This window comes from Phodopus roborovskii, unplaced genomic scaffold, assembly GCF_943737965.1.
Source record: "Phodopus roborovskii unplaced genomic scaffold, PHOROB, whole genome shotgun sequence".
Taxonomy (NCBI): domain Eukaryota; kingdom Metazoa; phylum Chordata; class Mammalia; order Rodentia; family Cricetidae; genus Phodopus; species Phodopus roborovskii.
The window spans coordinates 32798372-32814702 of NW_026126540.1; the positions used below are offsets into that span (position 1 = coordinate 32798372).

The window sequence follows — 16331 nt, forward strand, 5'->3', positions numbered from 1 at the left end:
ATACAAACAGGGAAACATTGCAGAGGAAAATCTAGGGCTCTTGAGCAAGCACTGAACTGGGAGTGGGGGTCTGGGGTTACCTTCTGGGGAACTAACATGCCCAGGTACACTACATAGATAGCAGAGTTGGTGAAGAATGGTGAAGGCGGTCTTCTAGATGGAGCTAAGGACATATGAAGATGCAGGCTCCAATTACATTGAAGAGGCAGTGGGCCACATAACCATGCAGGGTTATGTGGCTATGGAGGGATGTTTAGACACACCCAAAGTGCATGGAAGCCAAACCCACAGCACTTATCATGGCCTGTCAGGCTCTGTAGGTCCCCCCCCACCGCCATTTCTGCCAACAGCTCTCTCTTATGAGACGTCACAGCCTTTAAATCTGCCCTGCTGTTTTTGCTGCCTCCCTCATTAATTTATCATTAGCCAACAATTGTTACTTCTCTTTTCCATTCTGATAACCTAGGCTTTGGTATTTGGGGATCAGTACACAATCCAGAACCCTATTCAGCTGTCATACTATTAAGGAGGAGATCTACCATTTATTAAGCACCTACTGTATGTAAAGACCCACACCGAGCACTTCATATTCATTATTTCTGGGTGGTGTGTCTATTGTTACTGCCTACGTGGTACAATGAAGTCACAGCACAGACTGGAGACAAAGTCAGCAATCCAGGAATTGACACCAAGTGCCATGTTCTTCATCACTGGGGTCTAGCAAGTGTAGGTCACTTACTCATTTAAAGGTGACATGCACGTAGACCTCATCATTCCAGCAGCAATGGTAGTGTAGTGTCTGTATAATATAATGCCAGAAAGAGAAAGATACACTAGAAACATACACTTGTCGGCTATGGAATTACTGTATTGTCTATTTATCATGTTATCTGTGGTAAAAAGACTCAGCAATGGTCAAACCAAATCCCAATGTTTCTGAGAGAGTGAGCAATGTTTCCATCCCAGGAGCCGTACATGATCAGCTAGGATAGACTTTCAGGTAAGACTAATGAAGAAACCCATCAATCTGCCACCTTGCTCATGTCAGTTGGGAATGACTACAAACTAGTAGGAGAAAACCCCAGTCATGTATAAAGAGTATTAATGTTTTCTGGGCATTTAAGAAACGTGGAGACGACTTTTTTCCTCACCCAGGACTCACGGTATTTGGTGATAATTGCCTCCTGCCTCCCTGGCTCACATGCTCCTTGAACGTGTGATATATTCCAACCAGTCCACTCGTGCACCCATTGTCTCCATGGAACTGCACAGAATACAGAAGACACAGGAGACATCTGTACTGAGGAAAGAGTCACAATACAGAAGGGATGTGAACCCAACTGGTGATTACTGAATAGGTGCCACAGCTTGCTCCTGGGGATGGGCCACTGGCATTCTAGAAGGGAAAGGAGAGTAAAAGATGAGCTTGGGCCTGCTCTGGGAACCCAAGGTTTACTGAGGCTTAGAGACCTTCAGTGACCCATTTGCCTACTGCAGCCTCTCCAAAGATTACTGGCCCTCAGGGACCCAGTCACATCAAGAGTTAGCCCAGAGGTCCCAGATCTTCACCATAGCCACCCTCAGCATCCAGTCCCATAGTAATCGTAGGTGTCTGATGGCCCAGGTGTAAGCTTGTGAAGGCTGCTTACAAGAGCTGGTGATGGTGATGATGAATCTCAGCGGGGCAGGCTTTGGGTCAAGACAGGATGGAAGTTGACAGTGATTCAGGAGCTGCAGGAATTTGGAGTCAGGATACTAAGGAGAAAGAGGAACAAATAGGAGGAGGAAGGCACATCTCAGGTAGTAGGGCTTTCTGGCTCATCTGTGACAGTCTGCTTTGTCTATCCATCTGTGGCATGGGACAGTGATAGCTACCTACCATTGAGTATATTCAAAAGTCCCATGTAGATTTCAAGATAGGAAAGATTATGCTTCACAAGCCCAAGAGAGGAACACATTTGTGCTTACTCAAAATAAATAAATAAGCAAGCAAGCAAATAAATATATAAAATGATGGTGAGTGCAGAGAAGTCTGAATCAAACACTCTTGTTTAATTCTCCAAGTTAATTTTTCATTCTTTTCTGATCTCTCTCTCTCTCTCTCTCTCTCTCTGTGTGTGTGTGTGTGTGTGTGTGTGTGTGTGTCTGTGTGCGCACACGTGCATGGGCACTGGAGGGGGGGGAGATGTGGGAATGTGGTATGTGCTTGTCACAGTGAACGTGACATGACGTGGCATGCCGATGGCGGTCAGAGGACAACCTTGTGTAGCCAGTTCTCTTCTTACACCTTTACATGGGTTCCAGGAATAGAATGCAAGATGTGAGACTTTTGTGACAAGGGCCTCAGTGGTCTGTGAACCGTTTCTATGGCTTCCCTTTATTATCATTATTAATGCTCACCTCTTACACTAAATGGAGAGAGATCAAAAAAGGCAACTTGAATCCACAGCTGGAACATTGCAGTGTAGCTTTCAGAAGAAGCGACAGCCATTAATAGTTGTGCTATCCAGACAGTGACTGACTTGAGAGCTGAAGCATCAGAAGAACCACAGGGTGTGGCTGTGCAGTGGGTGTATGAGAATGTGGATTCCTGAGCCCCACCCAGCTCTATTTTCTCTTTTCAGTCGAAGAGGACCAAGAAGCCCCATTTAAACAGAGCCCCAGGTCATTCTTGTGCATACTGGAGTTTAAGGACTGCAGCTCATGCTGCAGAAGAGGGGAGAATTTACTGTACTATAAAGCTGGGTGTTGTGACTTTGGATGATTGACAAGGGAACATTCACCTAAGATTTTGACTTCTATAAATAGGACAGGGTGGCTTGCAATGAAAAAAAAAAAGATGTGTTAGGAAAAGAATACACTACATGGTCTGATGGATTACATGCAATAGCCTACACCCAAGCAATTTTGCAGAAAGACTGGCATGGGGGACCTCATGAAATCTTAGGGTGAGTCATAGCATTGCTATTAGTGGTGATGACACATTCTCAGCCTGCCCAGGCCCAGACATCCAAGAAAAGAGAAAACCTCTGGGGTGGGCAGGGTGGCAGTGGTCCTTCCTCCACTGCAGACACTGGGGCATTCAAGGAGCAGTGATCAGATGGACATTCTGTCCAGGTGCCTTTAGTTGTATAGGAAGGGAGCTGGTTCTGGGCCAGAGAAAAAGAGATAGACTAAGAACAGATGAGAAGGAAGCTGACTAGGCCAGGAATGACCTAGTAAGTCTAACTAGAAAGGCAATGGAAGCAAGAAGACATTGGGAATACAATCAGGGTAGACAGAGGAATGGAGGGTAGAATGAAACATAGCCAGACTAAGAGCACTAACCTCAGAGCCAAATAGTCCCCAAGTTACTGGGGGAGACAAGAAATCCCCAAAAGATAGTAGAATACACAGGAGCAACCTATAAATTACGTAGCAGATTGAAAGGACAGATGCATCCAGAAGACTGAGATGCAAACAAACAAAATGAAACAAAAACACCACGTAAGAAAGCAAGATACTGTCTTCAGTACAGGACTAGAGTTCTCCTCAGCAGAATGAGGAGACACAAGGAAATGAAAAGTCAGACAAATGGGAAAGGGATAACGTTTTCACAGGTGGCATGATCATCCACACAGAAAATTCCCAAGAATTCCAAAGAAAGAAAAAAATTCTTAGAAATAATAAATGAGTTCGAGGTGCCAAGCTACAAGAAAAAAACATAAAAATACAATTGTACATTCTGTACTAGCAAGAACACAGATGCAAAGCTTGAAAACACACCACTGTAGTGCGAAATAATCCAAATATTTAGTTGTAAATTTAACAAAACTTGTACTAGACCTCATGCTAAGCTGTGTGGTGGTACATGTCAGTAACCCCAGCACTTGGGTGGTAGAGACAGGGGGATAAGATGTTCAAGGCTAGCCTGGGCTACATGGAACCCTACTTCAAAAAAGAAAAAAGCAAAAGGCTTATGTGCTCAGAGCTGACCTTTTCATCAGGAAATAGATGGAGAGACACAGCATCTTCTCTCATTGACAAGCTTAACATTCTAACTACATCACTCTCCCCAACTTAATAGAAGAGTTAATATAATTAACTCTCACTCACACACATACACTACACTATAATTGTATGGAGTAAGGTTTTTTCCACCCACCACTGGTCTTGTCCCGCTGCTGTGCCAGCCCCAAATAATGCACAGAGATGCTGTATTTGCTATAATGCCAGTTACTTGTTTCTTATTGGCTAGCTCTGTCTTAAGTATTAACCCATTTCTATGTATTTCCACATGGTCTTATCTTACCGGAGAGGGGGCTGGCGGTTCTGTTCTCTCTAGTCTCTCCATCTTGACTCCTCCTTCCTACTTCCTCTTTCCTCCTTGTCTCCTAGTCCCTATCTTCCTTTCCTATTGGCCAACAGTGTTTTATTCATTAACCAGTATGAAAAACATATTTACAGAATAACATCTCCCATCATATAATAATAGTATCATTGTCCAACCCTGGTAGGATTCTTTTTTGTGTATAAAAAGATTATTCCAAAACTTGTATGCAAGAGAAAAATAATTAGTTAAAATAACTCACAAAGAGAATTGAGAAAAAACACAACACTTGCCTCTGTTTGAGGGATTCACTACACAGAGGCTACAGTCCAGGCTGTGTGGTATGGACAGAGGGGCACACATAGATCAGTGGGACAGAATGGAGACAGCAGAGCTAGACCCCACAGATGTGTCAACTGAGTCTTAAAGGTATGGGCAAAGTTCAGGTTACAGAAGGTCATCTATAAGTGTTGCTGGGGTCAACCAGCCCAAAAGGAAAAATGCCAGAGTGTGTCACAGTTTCCACAGAATTTTGTCAAAATAGTCTGTGCCCTATAGAACAAAATATTAATCTGTAAAACTTTCAGATAAATGATAGAACTGTTCAGAATTTAGCAGTTGAACTTAACATTAAAATCCCACTCAGAGCCAAGCATCGTAGCACTTGCCTTTAATCCTAGCACTCAGAGACAGAGGCAGGTGGATCTCTGTGAGCTCAAGGACGGCCTGATCGACACACTGAGATCAGTCAGAACTATATAGTAAGACCCTGTCTAAACAACAATAACAACAAAGTCCTATTCATAATAAAGATTCATAGATAAAGAAACTGATGAATTAGACTTCACTGAAATTAAAATTTCCATTTGTGTGTTGGGGTATTGTGCATGTTTTCACATGTGTGTTGGGTTAGCTTCCCTGCTTGATTTTTTGAGACAAGGTCTCTTGCTGAATCTGGGGTTCATGGATTCACAGGCTAACTGGCCAGGAAGCCTCAGGGATCCAACTGTCTCTATCCCCAGAGCTGGGGTTGCAGGCACACATTACTATGCCCAACTTAGTATGTGGATGCTGTGGATCCAAAAAGGAAAGAAGGAAGGAAGGGAGGGAGGGAAGGAGGGAGGGAGGGAGGGAGGGAGGGAGGGAGGGAGGAAGGGAAGGAGGAAGGAAGGGAGGAAGGAAGGAAGAAACTAATGTTCACTATATCACCATAAAAATGGGAAAACACATGAAGAGACATTTCACAGAAGGAAACATGGAATACTGTTCAAATAAACTATCACAAAGTCCAAATGAAAACCCTAAGGGAACATTGCTACATACCTATGAGAATGACTAAAAATTAAAATAATGATAACATCAGAGGCCCCCCAAGGTTGTAGACGAACTCATACACTATTCACAAGGATGTAAAACAGTTCAGTCATTCTGGAAAACAGTTTGGTGGTTTCAGCAAAAACTAAATCTGAAACTCCCCCATGACTCAGAATTATTCTCCTAGTCATCCTCTCTCAGGGATAAAGACTAATATTTAAAGCAAAATCACACACAGGACTTTTGCTCATAATAAGCAACAGCTGGAAACAACTCATATGCCCTACAGTAGGTGAATGACAAAGGAAACTGTGGTCTATCCACACCATGGAACTCTACTCAACAGTGGAAAAGAACACACCTGGTGGTACATGTAGCAACCTGACAGACCCTGGGTAATTATACAAAGTGAAAGGGTTGTCTGAAAAAGTTACCTGCTACATGATTCCAAGGGCTGAAGTGGGGATGGGACGGCACACAGTTGCTATGACTATAAAGGACAACAGAGAGCCCTCTGTGGTGATGGACATGGTCAGTGTTTTAACTATTGTTGGCACTATCCAGCTCATGATATTGTGCCCCAGTTTCACAAGACCTCGCTTCTGTAGGAATCCAAGAACATGTTTAAGAGATCTCACTTTTGTATTTCTTAACAACTGCATATGAATATATGTGTTTAAAGTAGTATTAGGGTTCAAAGTGTAGCACAATGTCTCAGTGAGTCCAGCATTTGTAAGGTCCCAGATTCAATCCCCAGCCAGATATTTTGTATTTCATGGCCTCCCCATTTCTGTCAAGCCCCTTTTTCGTGAGATGTCAAGATGACAGAGACAATGCTCTGTCATTTTTTTTGATAGTTTCAGGAAGCTTAGTTGGACACCAGTCTTACACATGGACTCATCTCCTATGCTGCTGTCTGCTACAGTGGTTTTTAGCCACCTTCCTGTCCAAGGCACTGATGCATCCTCCTGGAGTTTAGGGTCAATGGTACCTCCATCCTCAGGCACTTCCTATAGTTCTTCTTCACTATGGGCTGTAGGAAACCCACAGATGCCAAAGGGCACCTGCATTGCCCCAGCCCTGGGGAAGGGGCAGGAGGCCTCCTGCCCTTAGGACTTCTTTACTGAAAGGTGTGTCCCTCACAGGCTTATTTGACAACTTCAGAAGGACTAAAGGCCCCATGCCAGGTGCCCACTTCGTGTTTAACCACCCTCGGTTCCCTTTGGATTCTTTGAGCCTCAATTTTGTATTCACAAAGGCAGAAAGGGGGTTGGGCCCCTGGGTGTATCTTTCCTTTTAGCCTATTCCTCAGGTTCTCAGCATTCTAGTGACTAATCAGAGGTCAGAGTAGCAGGACGTACGAACTATGCTGGCCCTGATATTCTTCACTTTACTCACTTCCTCTACCTATTTGTCTCTTCAGCTCGTGGCCCAGGTACTGGAACATAAAAACATAGGCTTTGTGATGGTAGATTCCAAGAAAGAAGCCAAGCTTGCCAAAAGACTGGGTAAGTTTGATATTTCAAATTTGTTAGGAAGAAACAAACGTGTCTTGGGGGAAAAAAGCAGTTATATTTATCTTGCATGGTAACTGGATTATTTTCAAACACATATAATGAGTATATACATCATTCTGGGTCAGAGAAGAGCCTGATAAAAGTAAACCTAAGCCTCAATCTATCAGTTTGGCAGCAATCATTTAAGTTTTTCTTTGTACCAGTATCAGGCAGAGAGAAACCGACAGCTCCCCTGACATCTAGAAGCCTAGCTTCTGCATCTTTGTGCCTCAGTGGCTTCTCTGGGCCACTCTGGGAACATTCCAGCAGCAGCCTGCACATGATTCATTTACAGCAAGGTCTCTGGAAGTCCCAAAGTTAAGACTGAAACCCAGCTGGAAAATTTCAGCCTGGATGGGGATTTAGGTGAGGAATAGTTAAGTGACAATGGGTGGAGGCTGTAATCTCTCATGTCAATATGTCATGATCAAGTGCCCTTTAAGATTCCTACTCCATAATCCCAAGGAGAAAGGGCACAGGGAACCCCTCTGGTTTTCAAATACCACCCCCAACACTGTCCTTTTAGCTTTTTCTGCATGACCAGTAGAGAATGGCTATTAAAAATAGCAGGAGGTTATGAAACAGGACCTTTGAAGAAAGGTTAATTGTGTTTGGAGTAGTAAGCACAGAAGAAGAAAAAAAGCTTAGTGGTGGTTCAATGGACATCTTCGGGTACATGCGGGTGCATTGTGCCAGGCACATGCAGGTACATCATCCCAGGCACATACAGGTGGTGCATCATCCCAGGGACATGCAGGTGCATCATCCCAGGCACACACAGATGCATCATCCCAAGCACACACAGGTGCATCATCCCAGGGACAAACAGATGCATCATCCCAGGCACACACAGGTGCATCATCCCAGGGACACACAGATGCATCAACCCGGGGACACACAGGTGCATCATCCCAGGCACACACAGATGCATCATCCCAGGCACACACAGGTGCATCATCCCAGGGACACTCAGGTTCTTCATCCCAGAGACACACAGGTGCATCATCCCAGGCACACACAGATGCATCATCCCAGGGATACACAGGTGCATCATCCCAGGCACACACAGGTGCATCATCCCAGGGACAAACAGATGCATCATCCCAGGCACACACAGGTGCATCATCCCAGGGACAAACAGATGCATCATCCCAGGCACACACAGGTGCATCATCCCAGGGACACACAGATGCATCAACCCGGGGACACACAGGTGCATCATCCCAGGCACACACAGGTGCATCATCCCAGGCACACACAGGTGCATCATCCCAGGCACACACAGGTGCATCATCCCAGGCACACACAGGTGCATCATCCCAGGCACACACAGGTGCATCATCCCAGGCACACACAGGTGCATCATCCCAGGGACACTCAGGTTCTTCATCCCAGGCACATGCAGGCGCATCATCCCAGGCACATTAGGAGAAAGCATTTCCTGGATAAAGGAGTTGAAAACAACTAATCTGAACAATTAAAGATATTGTGGAGTGGCAATGTCAGTCTTGGCTGTTTAATATTCTGGGGGAAAGGATACAGTGTCCCAGCAAGGATTTGTTAAAGTACATCTCACTGAGCTGGGCACTTAATCCCAGCCTGGTCTGCAGATCTAGTTCCAGGACAGGTTCCAAAGCAATACAGAGAAACCCTGCCTCAGAAAATAAATAAATAAATAAATAAATAAATAAATAAATAAATAAATAAAAGTATACCTCGCTGTACCAAGGGTGGGGCAAAGGTGAAGCTGTTATCCGCTATCCTCCCTCCCAGCATCAACCAGGGGCCCCAGTGAAGAGGCCTGTGTCTCAGAACTGTCTGTACACACACACATCCAGGCTCTGTGCAAGAGGCTGGGATCTGGAGAATAGAGACTGTCCTAGTAGAGCGAGCCCCTACAAGTAGTGAGAGAGGAAGGGACATCAGGAACAATGGGGGACTCAGATGGTTGCAGAGTCCTTAGTGGAAAATGGGCCCTAAGCCAGAACCTGAAGGAGCAACCAGGATGGAGTCAGGGATGGAGGTCATTCTAGATTTAGGGAAGAGGGAAAGAGAAGTAAAGCCCTGCTCTGTCTCGTACTGGACACACACTTTCATAACAGCACACAATGCAGAAGTAACAAGAGAAGCGTGGGGGATGTGCGGGATGAGGACCTCAGGTCTGACCATGGTGGTTGGAGAGGTAAGACTGGCATTAGGTGATTGAGGACTTTAAGCCACACTAAGGTGACAGGAAGCAGTGGCTATAAAAGTTCTGCTAAGAATGGTGGGGTTCAACAGTATTCGTGGGAACTAAAGCAGGGGTGGGACAAAGAGAGCTTTCGAATTCAAGGCTGACCCTGACGGGCCCATCTGTCCGTGTAAATGTTTGTTCTACTCACCCTGACCCACTGCTGCTCAGGACCTCGAAGGTTTTTCTGCACCCGAATGACCTTGGCCTTGGGCCTCTGTTCCTTCCAGGTTTCAATGAAGAAGGAAGCCTGTATGTTCTGAAGGGTGACCGCACGATTGAGTTCGATGGGGAGTTTGCAGCAGATGTCTTGGTAGAGTTTCTCTTGGATGTAAGTAGTAGCAGGTGGCCTTGTGTGCAGCTGTCCCAAAGAGGAGAGGTACACCCTTGATGCAAGAACAATGGAGCTGAAGATCCTGGCATGGCATAAGGCCTTTCTTAGGTTTCACAAAACAGCAAGGGATGCCTGCATTCCTGCATTGGCCCTTAAGTCACCCAAGGGTAGTCTCTCTCTCTCTCTCTCTCTCTCTCTCTCTCTCTCTCTCTCTCTCTCTCTCTGTGTGTGTGTGTGTGTGTGTGTGTGTGTGTGTGTGTGTGTGTGTGTTAGACATGAAGTGCTATTCTCTTCCCAGTTACAAGCTGATGCTCACTGGCATTTTATTGGCTTTGCTACAGTGACACTGGGGGGGCAGCAATAGAAAGTGGGGGGAGAGGGGCATGGACCAGTCATCTGAGATGGAAGTGGGAACCACAGGCCTAGCCTCCCTAAGTCTTCTGAGCTGTATAAAGGAGAGGCGGTAAGTTGGTGAGGTGGTTCAGAAGGTAAAGGCACTTACTGCCGTGCCTGGTGACCTGAATTCAATCCCCCAGACCCACAGAGTAAAAGGAGAGAACAAGCTTTCACAAGATGTCTTCTAACACCCCCTACACACCGCCCCACACACACAACCCCACACACACCGCCCCACACAAAATAAGTAAATGGAAAAAAAAAGTGTTTTAAAGGAAAGATAGAGCTAAGGAACACACCTCTCAAACTCTCTTCTCTCTCTCCTCTCTCTCATGCACACACACACACACACACACACACACACAAACTACCACCACCACCAACAACAACAACAAAAAATAAAAACAACCACATTTACTTTCAGCCATGGAAGTATCACATCCTCAAATCCATTAGTTCCAACAGAGAGGAAAACACAACAGAGTATGTTGGCCATGCATAAAAGTTACACTGCCAGTCGTAGCTACGAGGCTATCAGCTTTGGAACCTATGCTCTGCACGGGTTAAGAACCCATTTCTGTTGTGAGTGGTGATCCACCTGTAATCCTGGCGCTGGAGAGGCTGAGCCAGGAGAACTGTGCATGAGAAGACAGCCTGGACTCTGTGGAGCTAGCCTGAGTTCTGTGGGGCAACTCTGTCCTTAGAACAAACAGCAATAATAATGCAAAGAACTCTAAACTGATCGTCCACCCTAGCAATTTTCCAGCAGACACCCAGCAGTCTATTGCTTTTTCTCTACACTCTCAGAAGCCAGAGAAGGGCAGAAAGAGGCTGCCAAATATAGTGTCTAAGTCTCTGCTGGGCTATCTCATTAAGGTAGAAGTCCTAGGGAATTTCAAGAAAAGCAACATTGTAAGTCTGGATGGTGTGATTGGCCCCAAAAAGCAGCCAACCAGAATCAGTGTTTAGATTTACCAACTTGGGGCTTTATCTCTGTAAGCCCTAGATAATTCTGTCCTCAGTATGTGGTCTGTCTTAGATGGTGAAACACAATGACCAAAAGCAATCTGGGGAGGAAAGGGTTGATTTGGCTTACATATCCTGCATAGTCCACTGAGGGAAGCCAAAGGAGGAACCAAGGGGAGCAGGAATCCGGAAGCAGGAGCTGATGCAGAGGCCATGGAGGGATGCTGCTAACCGGCTTGATCCTGGCTTGCTCAGCCTGCTTTCTGATAGCACTCAGGTCCACAGCCTGTGTAGTACTACCCACAATAGGCTAGTCCTTCCCACATGGATCATGAATTAAGAAAATACCCTGCAGGCTTGCCCACAACTGATCTTACAGAGACATTTTCTCATTTGAGGTTCCCTCCTCTCAGATGGTCATAGCTTGCTCAAGTTGACATATAACTAGCCAGCACATGGCCTTCGTCTTCAAGGTGGGGGTTATGAGGTTAATGATGAGATGGGCCATATCAGAACTCCATTTATCACACATCCTTATTCATATCCAGGGAGAGAAGAAAACCTTCCCCCATCATTTTCTTAAAAAGAAAGAATTGCCAGGCATTGGTAGCACACACCTTTAGTCCCAGCACTCGGGAGGCAGAGGCAGGTGAATCTCTGTGAGTTTGAGGCCAGCCTGATTTACAGAGCTAGTTCCAGGACAGGTTCCAAAACAATGCAGAGAACCCTGTCTTGAAAAACAAAGGAAGGAAGGAAGGAAGGAAGGAAGGAAGGAAGGAAGGAAGGAAGGAAGGAAGAAAGGAAGGAAGGAAAGAATCATTTTCTCAAGACTGCTAGCAAACTAGTCCTCACAAAGCCAGAACCCAGCCCGCTTTTCCATTCTCGACTCAAGTGTCAGGAGATCTTATAGAATTAACACAAGTCAAACTGGTGAAAGAGAAAAAATAGACATGTTTCCAAAACAAAAGGGGTGAAATTGGAGAGCATCACACTCATGAGTTTGGGCACTCATGAGAAGGGCAGATAGTGCACTTCTTGCTGGCCAGAAAGGAGAGAGAGAGAAAGAGGAAGGCTCTGAGGCTCAGATTATGCCTACAAAGGCATATCCTCCATGATCTACTTTCTCCCCTCCTAATTCTTATCAGAATCCAAGATTTTAATGCTGTGAGTGGATTCACTCACCCATCAGTGGGGTCAGAGACGTCCTGATCTAATCACATCTCAGTGAGTGAAACCTCAAGGTGTGGGCCAAGCCTTCCACGCTTAAGGCTTGGGAGAGACACTTCATATTCAAAAGACAGCGCATGTTTTTACGGACATGTACAATGTAAGATAATTGAGTGTCTTTTGAAAAGGAACAGAAGCAGAGAGTCTGTATAACGCCAGTTACAAGAGTCAGGAATGGGGTCGAACACGAGGAGCTTGTGATCTATGGGGTAGAATCTCAGTGGGCAAGAAAACTAAGTAGGGTTTCCTTCCTTTGAGACAGTGCACAGTGTGGTCAGCAGAGCAAATAAAAGCATACATTTCAGAATTGCTAAGGGGCACACAAATGTTCCCATCACACAAATGATAAGTGTTCGAGGTGATGGATGTTAATTAGCTAGTTATTTCACTGTTTATTCATATCTCCTAGCACTTTCGTTCGAGGCATACAAACACTTAAGGGCTGGGGAGATGGCTCAGTGGGCTGAAGTGCTCTCTGTACAAGAACAATGATCTGAAGGCCTGTGTTTTCATCCCCAGCGCCCATGTAAAACACCTGGCATATCTTCTTGTGCCTGCAAACCCTGTAGAAAGAGACAGGTAGTCCAGAGAGATGGGTGTCCAGCCAGCCTCGCCAGAAAAGTGAGTTCCCAGTTCAGTGAGATATCCTGTCTCTAAGCAAGAGAAAGATGTAGGTGACGCCGATCTCTATGTTTGAGCATACAGATCTCACACATTCACATGTGCACACTATACAGTCTCTCTCTCTCTTTCACATTTTCTCTCTTACATACACACACATTCTAATGAGATTTAATAAGGATCAGGAGAAATAAATAGGCTGAAGAGATGTTTGTTCAGGGAGAAATAACTTACAACATAGACAGATGAACACCAGCAGGTTCCTGATCCAAAGGATACCTCCGGATACTCTCCTGTCCCCGAGCTGCAAGCAAGAGAGCTCCCAGGGCCCCCTCCTCAGACCTAGTTCCCTCAGGTAACATCTGCCCCGGTCCCCAACCCCAATGGGCGTGGTCAGACAAGGTAAATTTCTCACTACATTTCTTCTCTATATATACATATATATTATAGTTATAATTGTCAATTTATAACTTAAGATACAGTTTTTAAAAAAAAAATAACTGAAAAGAGGAATAGAATTGCCCCCCAGGACAACCATGCCCAAGTTAAGACCAAGTCTTCCTGGGGAAATGATGCCATGTGCACTGGAGCAGGATGGGATGTGAGACCTTGGCCTTTGTATACACACGTACACACACGCACACACACCTTCAAGGCTAGAGAAATGGCCTGACCTTAATGTTCTTTCCATCTCACTACCTATTTTGCATTGTTTGTATACATGTGTCCCTTACCTCCAGAGTGTTCTATCTTCCACTGGGGAGAGATGGTCTCCCTTATTTGAACATCTTTATGTCTGTGTGTCTGTGTCCATGTTTGTGCCTCTGTGTGTGTGTGTGATTTCAGCTCATTGAAGACCCAGTGGAGATCGTGAATAACAAGCTGGAAGTGCAGGCCTTCGAGCGCATTGAGGACCAGATCAAGCTCCTTGGCTTTTTCAAGAATGAGGACTCTGAATGTAAGTGTTCTGTCAACACAGGCCTGAAGGCTAGTCCCTAACAAGGTGTGCTAGGCTATCCCAATAGAGGTTGTGGCTTTAACATCTCTTTTGCTGGGGGCAGTAGAAGCTGAGTTTTTTCTTGTTTCCTGTGCAAAGGGACACAGGCAGAAACTGCAAAATAGGCAGTGAGACAGAACACTAAGGGCAGGTTGTGTTCTCTAGTCTTGAAGGTGTGTGTGTGTGTGTGTGTGATTATGTGTGTGTTCTACAGAATAAACAAGTTTCTTCTCCATCCCTCGCATCTCCCGCCTGTCCGCCTCCCCATCAGGTTCTTCTCCTGTAAGATGGGACACCCAGTGGCCATCTCCCTCATGTTGCTAGTTCCTGTGGCCACTAGCTGGAGAGCTTCCCTGTAGGCTGGAGAGAATTAATTGAATTTTGGGTAGGGATGGGCTCAGTAGTTGCTAGAGAACATGGAAAATTGCTGGCCAAGTCCACAGCTTGCCATCAGTCTGTGCCTATGATGCCACCACACCCTTGGGCCATTCCTATGAAGGCTTTGTGGCCAGGCTGTGGCTGAGCAAAGGAACCTTCCCAGCATCGCAGCAATGGGGTGTCCAGGCAAGAGAGTGTGGAGAGTGTGAGTCCAGAGGAGCAGGGAGAAGAGAACAAGGAGGGTAACTTTTTGAGTAGTTAAGAAACAAAACAAACCTGACCTGGGCCATCACACACATGAACAGACAGAGGCTGTGTTTTCCTTTTATTTAGTCTTCCCTCTCAGTTTGTTCCTACTCTCTGCTCTTCCCCCTCCTTCATTTAACCATGGTATGACAGATCAGAATGGGCCAAGGCCAAGATCAGCATAGAAAGTGCTTTCCAGTACCTTCCTTCCTCTCCACCCCATGGGCAAAAACCAGAATGGCTCTGTTTTATTACCATTTGTGATAGCCAGGGCCTGAGCCTAGAAGGAGTGTCTCATGAAAGGCATGTGATCTTGTTCTGTCCAGGTCGTTATCTGCATCTTCATGATGGTGAAGGGTTGAAATACAAAGGTCTGATTAGCTATCTCTTGTCACTTATGGATGCAGAAGCCAGGAGGTAAATTCCAGGAACCTAGCTTTGGTGCTCAAATACCAACTAGCGAGCTATGCTTGCAAGCCTTGTCAGGGGACAGGGACAGCAAATGTGATTATGGGCATACACATAAGATGAGAGTAACCTGTAAGGGATTTGGGCTTCCTGATTTTATTACGTATTTATTGATTTATTACTTTTCTCATATAATGGTAGCAATAAGACCTGAGATGGTGAATAGATCATATAGTACATTTCTGATTTTGAAGGAGAATCTTGAGTCACCTCCCAGAACACAGCTTTATGCCTTTAGGCTTAAAATAGCAGCATGCAATTCCCAATGATGGCTTGAAGTGGCAGGCTCTTCAATTCCTTGAGAACCACCATTGATAAGAGACTTGTTCACACAGTGGATGGTGGCAAAGGAATGGACCACACTCGTTGCCTTTTCTGTTGCTGCTAACATTCTTTTCTCACCATTGGATACAATGTAGCTTGTCTGGCCACTGATCTTGGTGGACCCATGCATCCCTGCATCCAGATAACTGGCTCTGCTTTTTGGTCACAGTTACAATCTTCTTATTTCTTGTGACCTTTAATAGGATTGAAACACAACTATATCTTTCCATAGCAAGGTATGTATGGAAAACTACAGTGATGCTCTCACTTAGGAATATATACATAGATACTGCCCAATTTTGTTCTGTAGTTATTATTAAAATCTAAATACTAGCTGATGGTGGTAGCTTGTGTCTACAGTCCCAGCACTTGGGCACTTGGGGTGTAGAGGCAGGAGTAACATGAGTTGAAAGCCAGTCTGTGCTACAGTAGAGCCTGTAATTTAAAGTTATATTGCATTAGATGTTCAGCTAAATTCACCATTTTTTTTTTGAACTTCACAGATAACCTCCCAAATTCTTCAGTGTTTACAATTCACGGTTTTGTTTTTAATTTACTTCTCAGTTTATTGTTAGTGTGAAACAGTGGAAAGAGGATTTCCAACCCACAGGTTAAAAGAGATGGGATTATTTGGCTATTTGGCTAGGTTTAGATGCTATTAGGGTCACATTTATGACATCTTTTCATGTGAAATTCTGAATCATGAGCAAACCTTCTTGATAGTCTTTCTGTGGATATTGAACCTCATACCTTTCAGGGAAAACACAAGCTATGAAGTTCTTTATGACTTGTGGTCATTGTAGCAACAACTCTAGCACACGGACTGGGCAGTGTCCCCAAATCTGCTGTTCCAGGGTTATCTCTTGAATGCTCCACCCACAACAACTTGGTTTGGTTCTTTGTAAGGCAGATGATGGCCTTTTGGAACTGTCTCTTCAGGCTCAAACTTGTGTTGTTAACCAGTC

The 16331-nt window shown here is 45.0% G+C and overlaps 1 protein-coding gene across 1 annotated transcript in view; it reads left to right on the top strand.

Moving 5' to 3' along the window:
- Positions 1-16331, top strand: part of Casq2 (calsequestrin 2) — a 58096-nt gene that overhangs the window by 13398 nt on the left and 28367 nt on the right. Inside the window, exons 2-4 of the mRNA XM_051198735.1 lie at positions 7047-7131; positions 9640-9740; positions 13800-13911. Coding sequence (XP_051054692.1) covers positions 7047-7131; positions 9640-9740; positions 13800-13911 — 298 coding nt within the window. The remainder of the gene's footprint in view (positions 1-7046; positions 7132-9639; positions 9741-13799; positions 13912-16331) is intronic.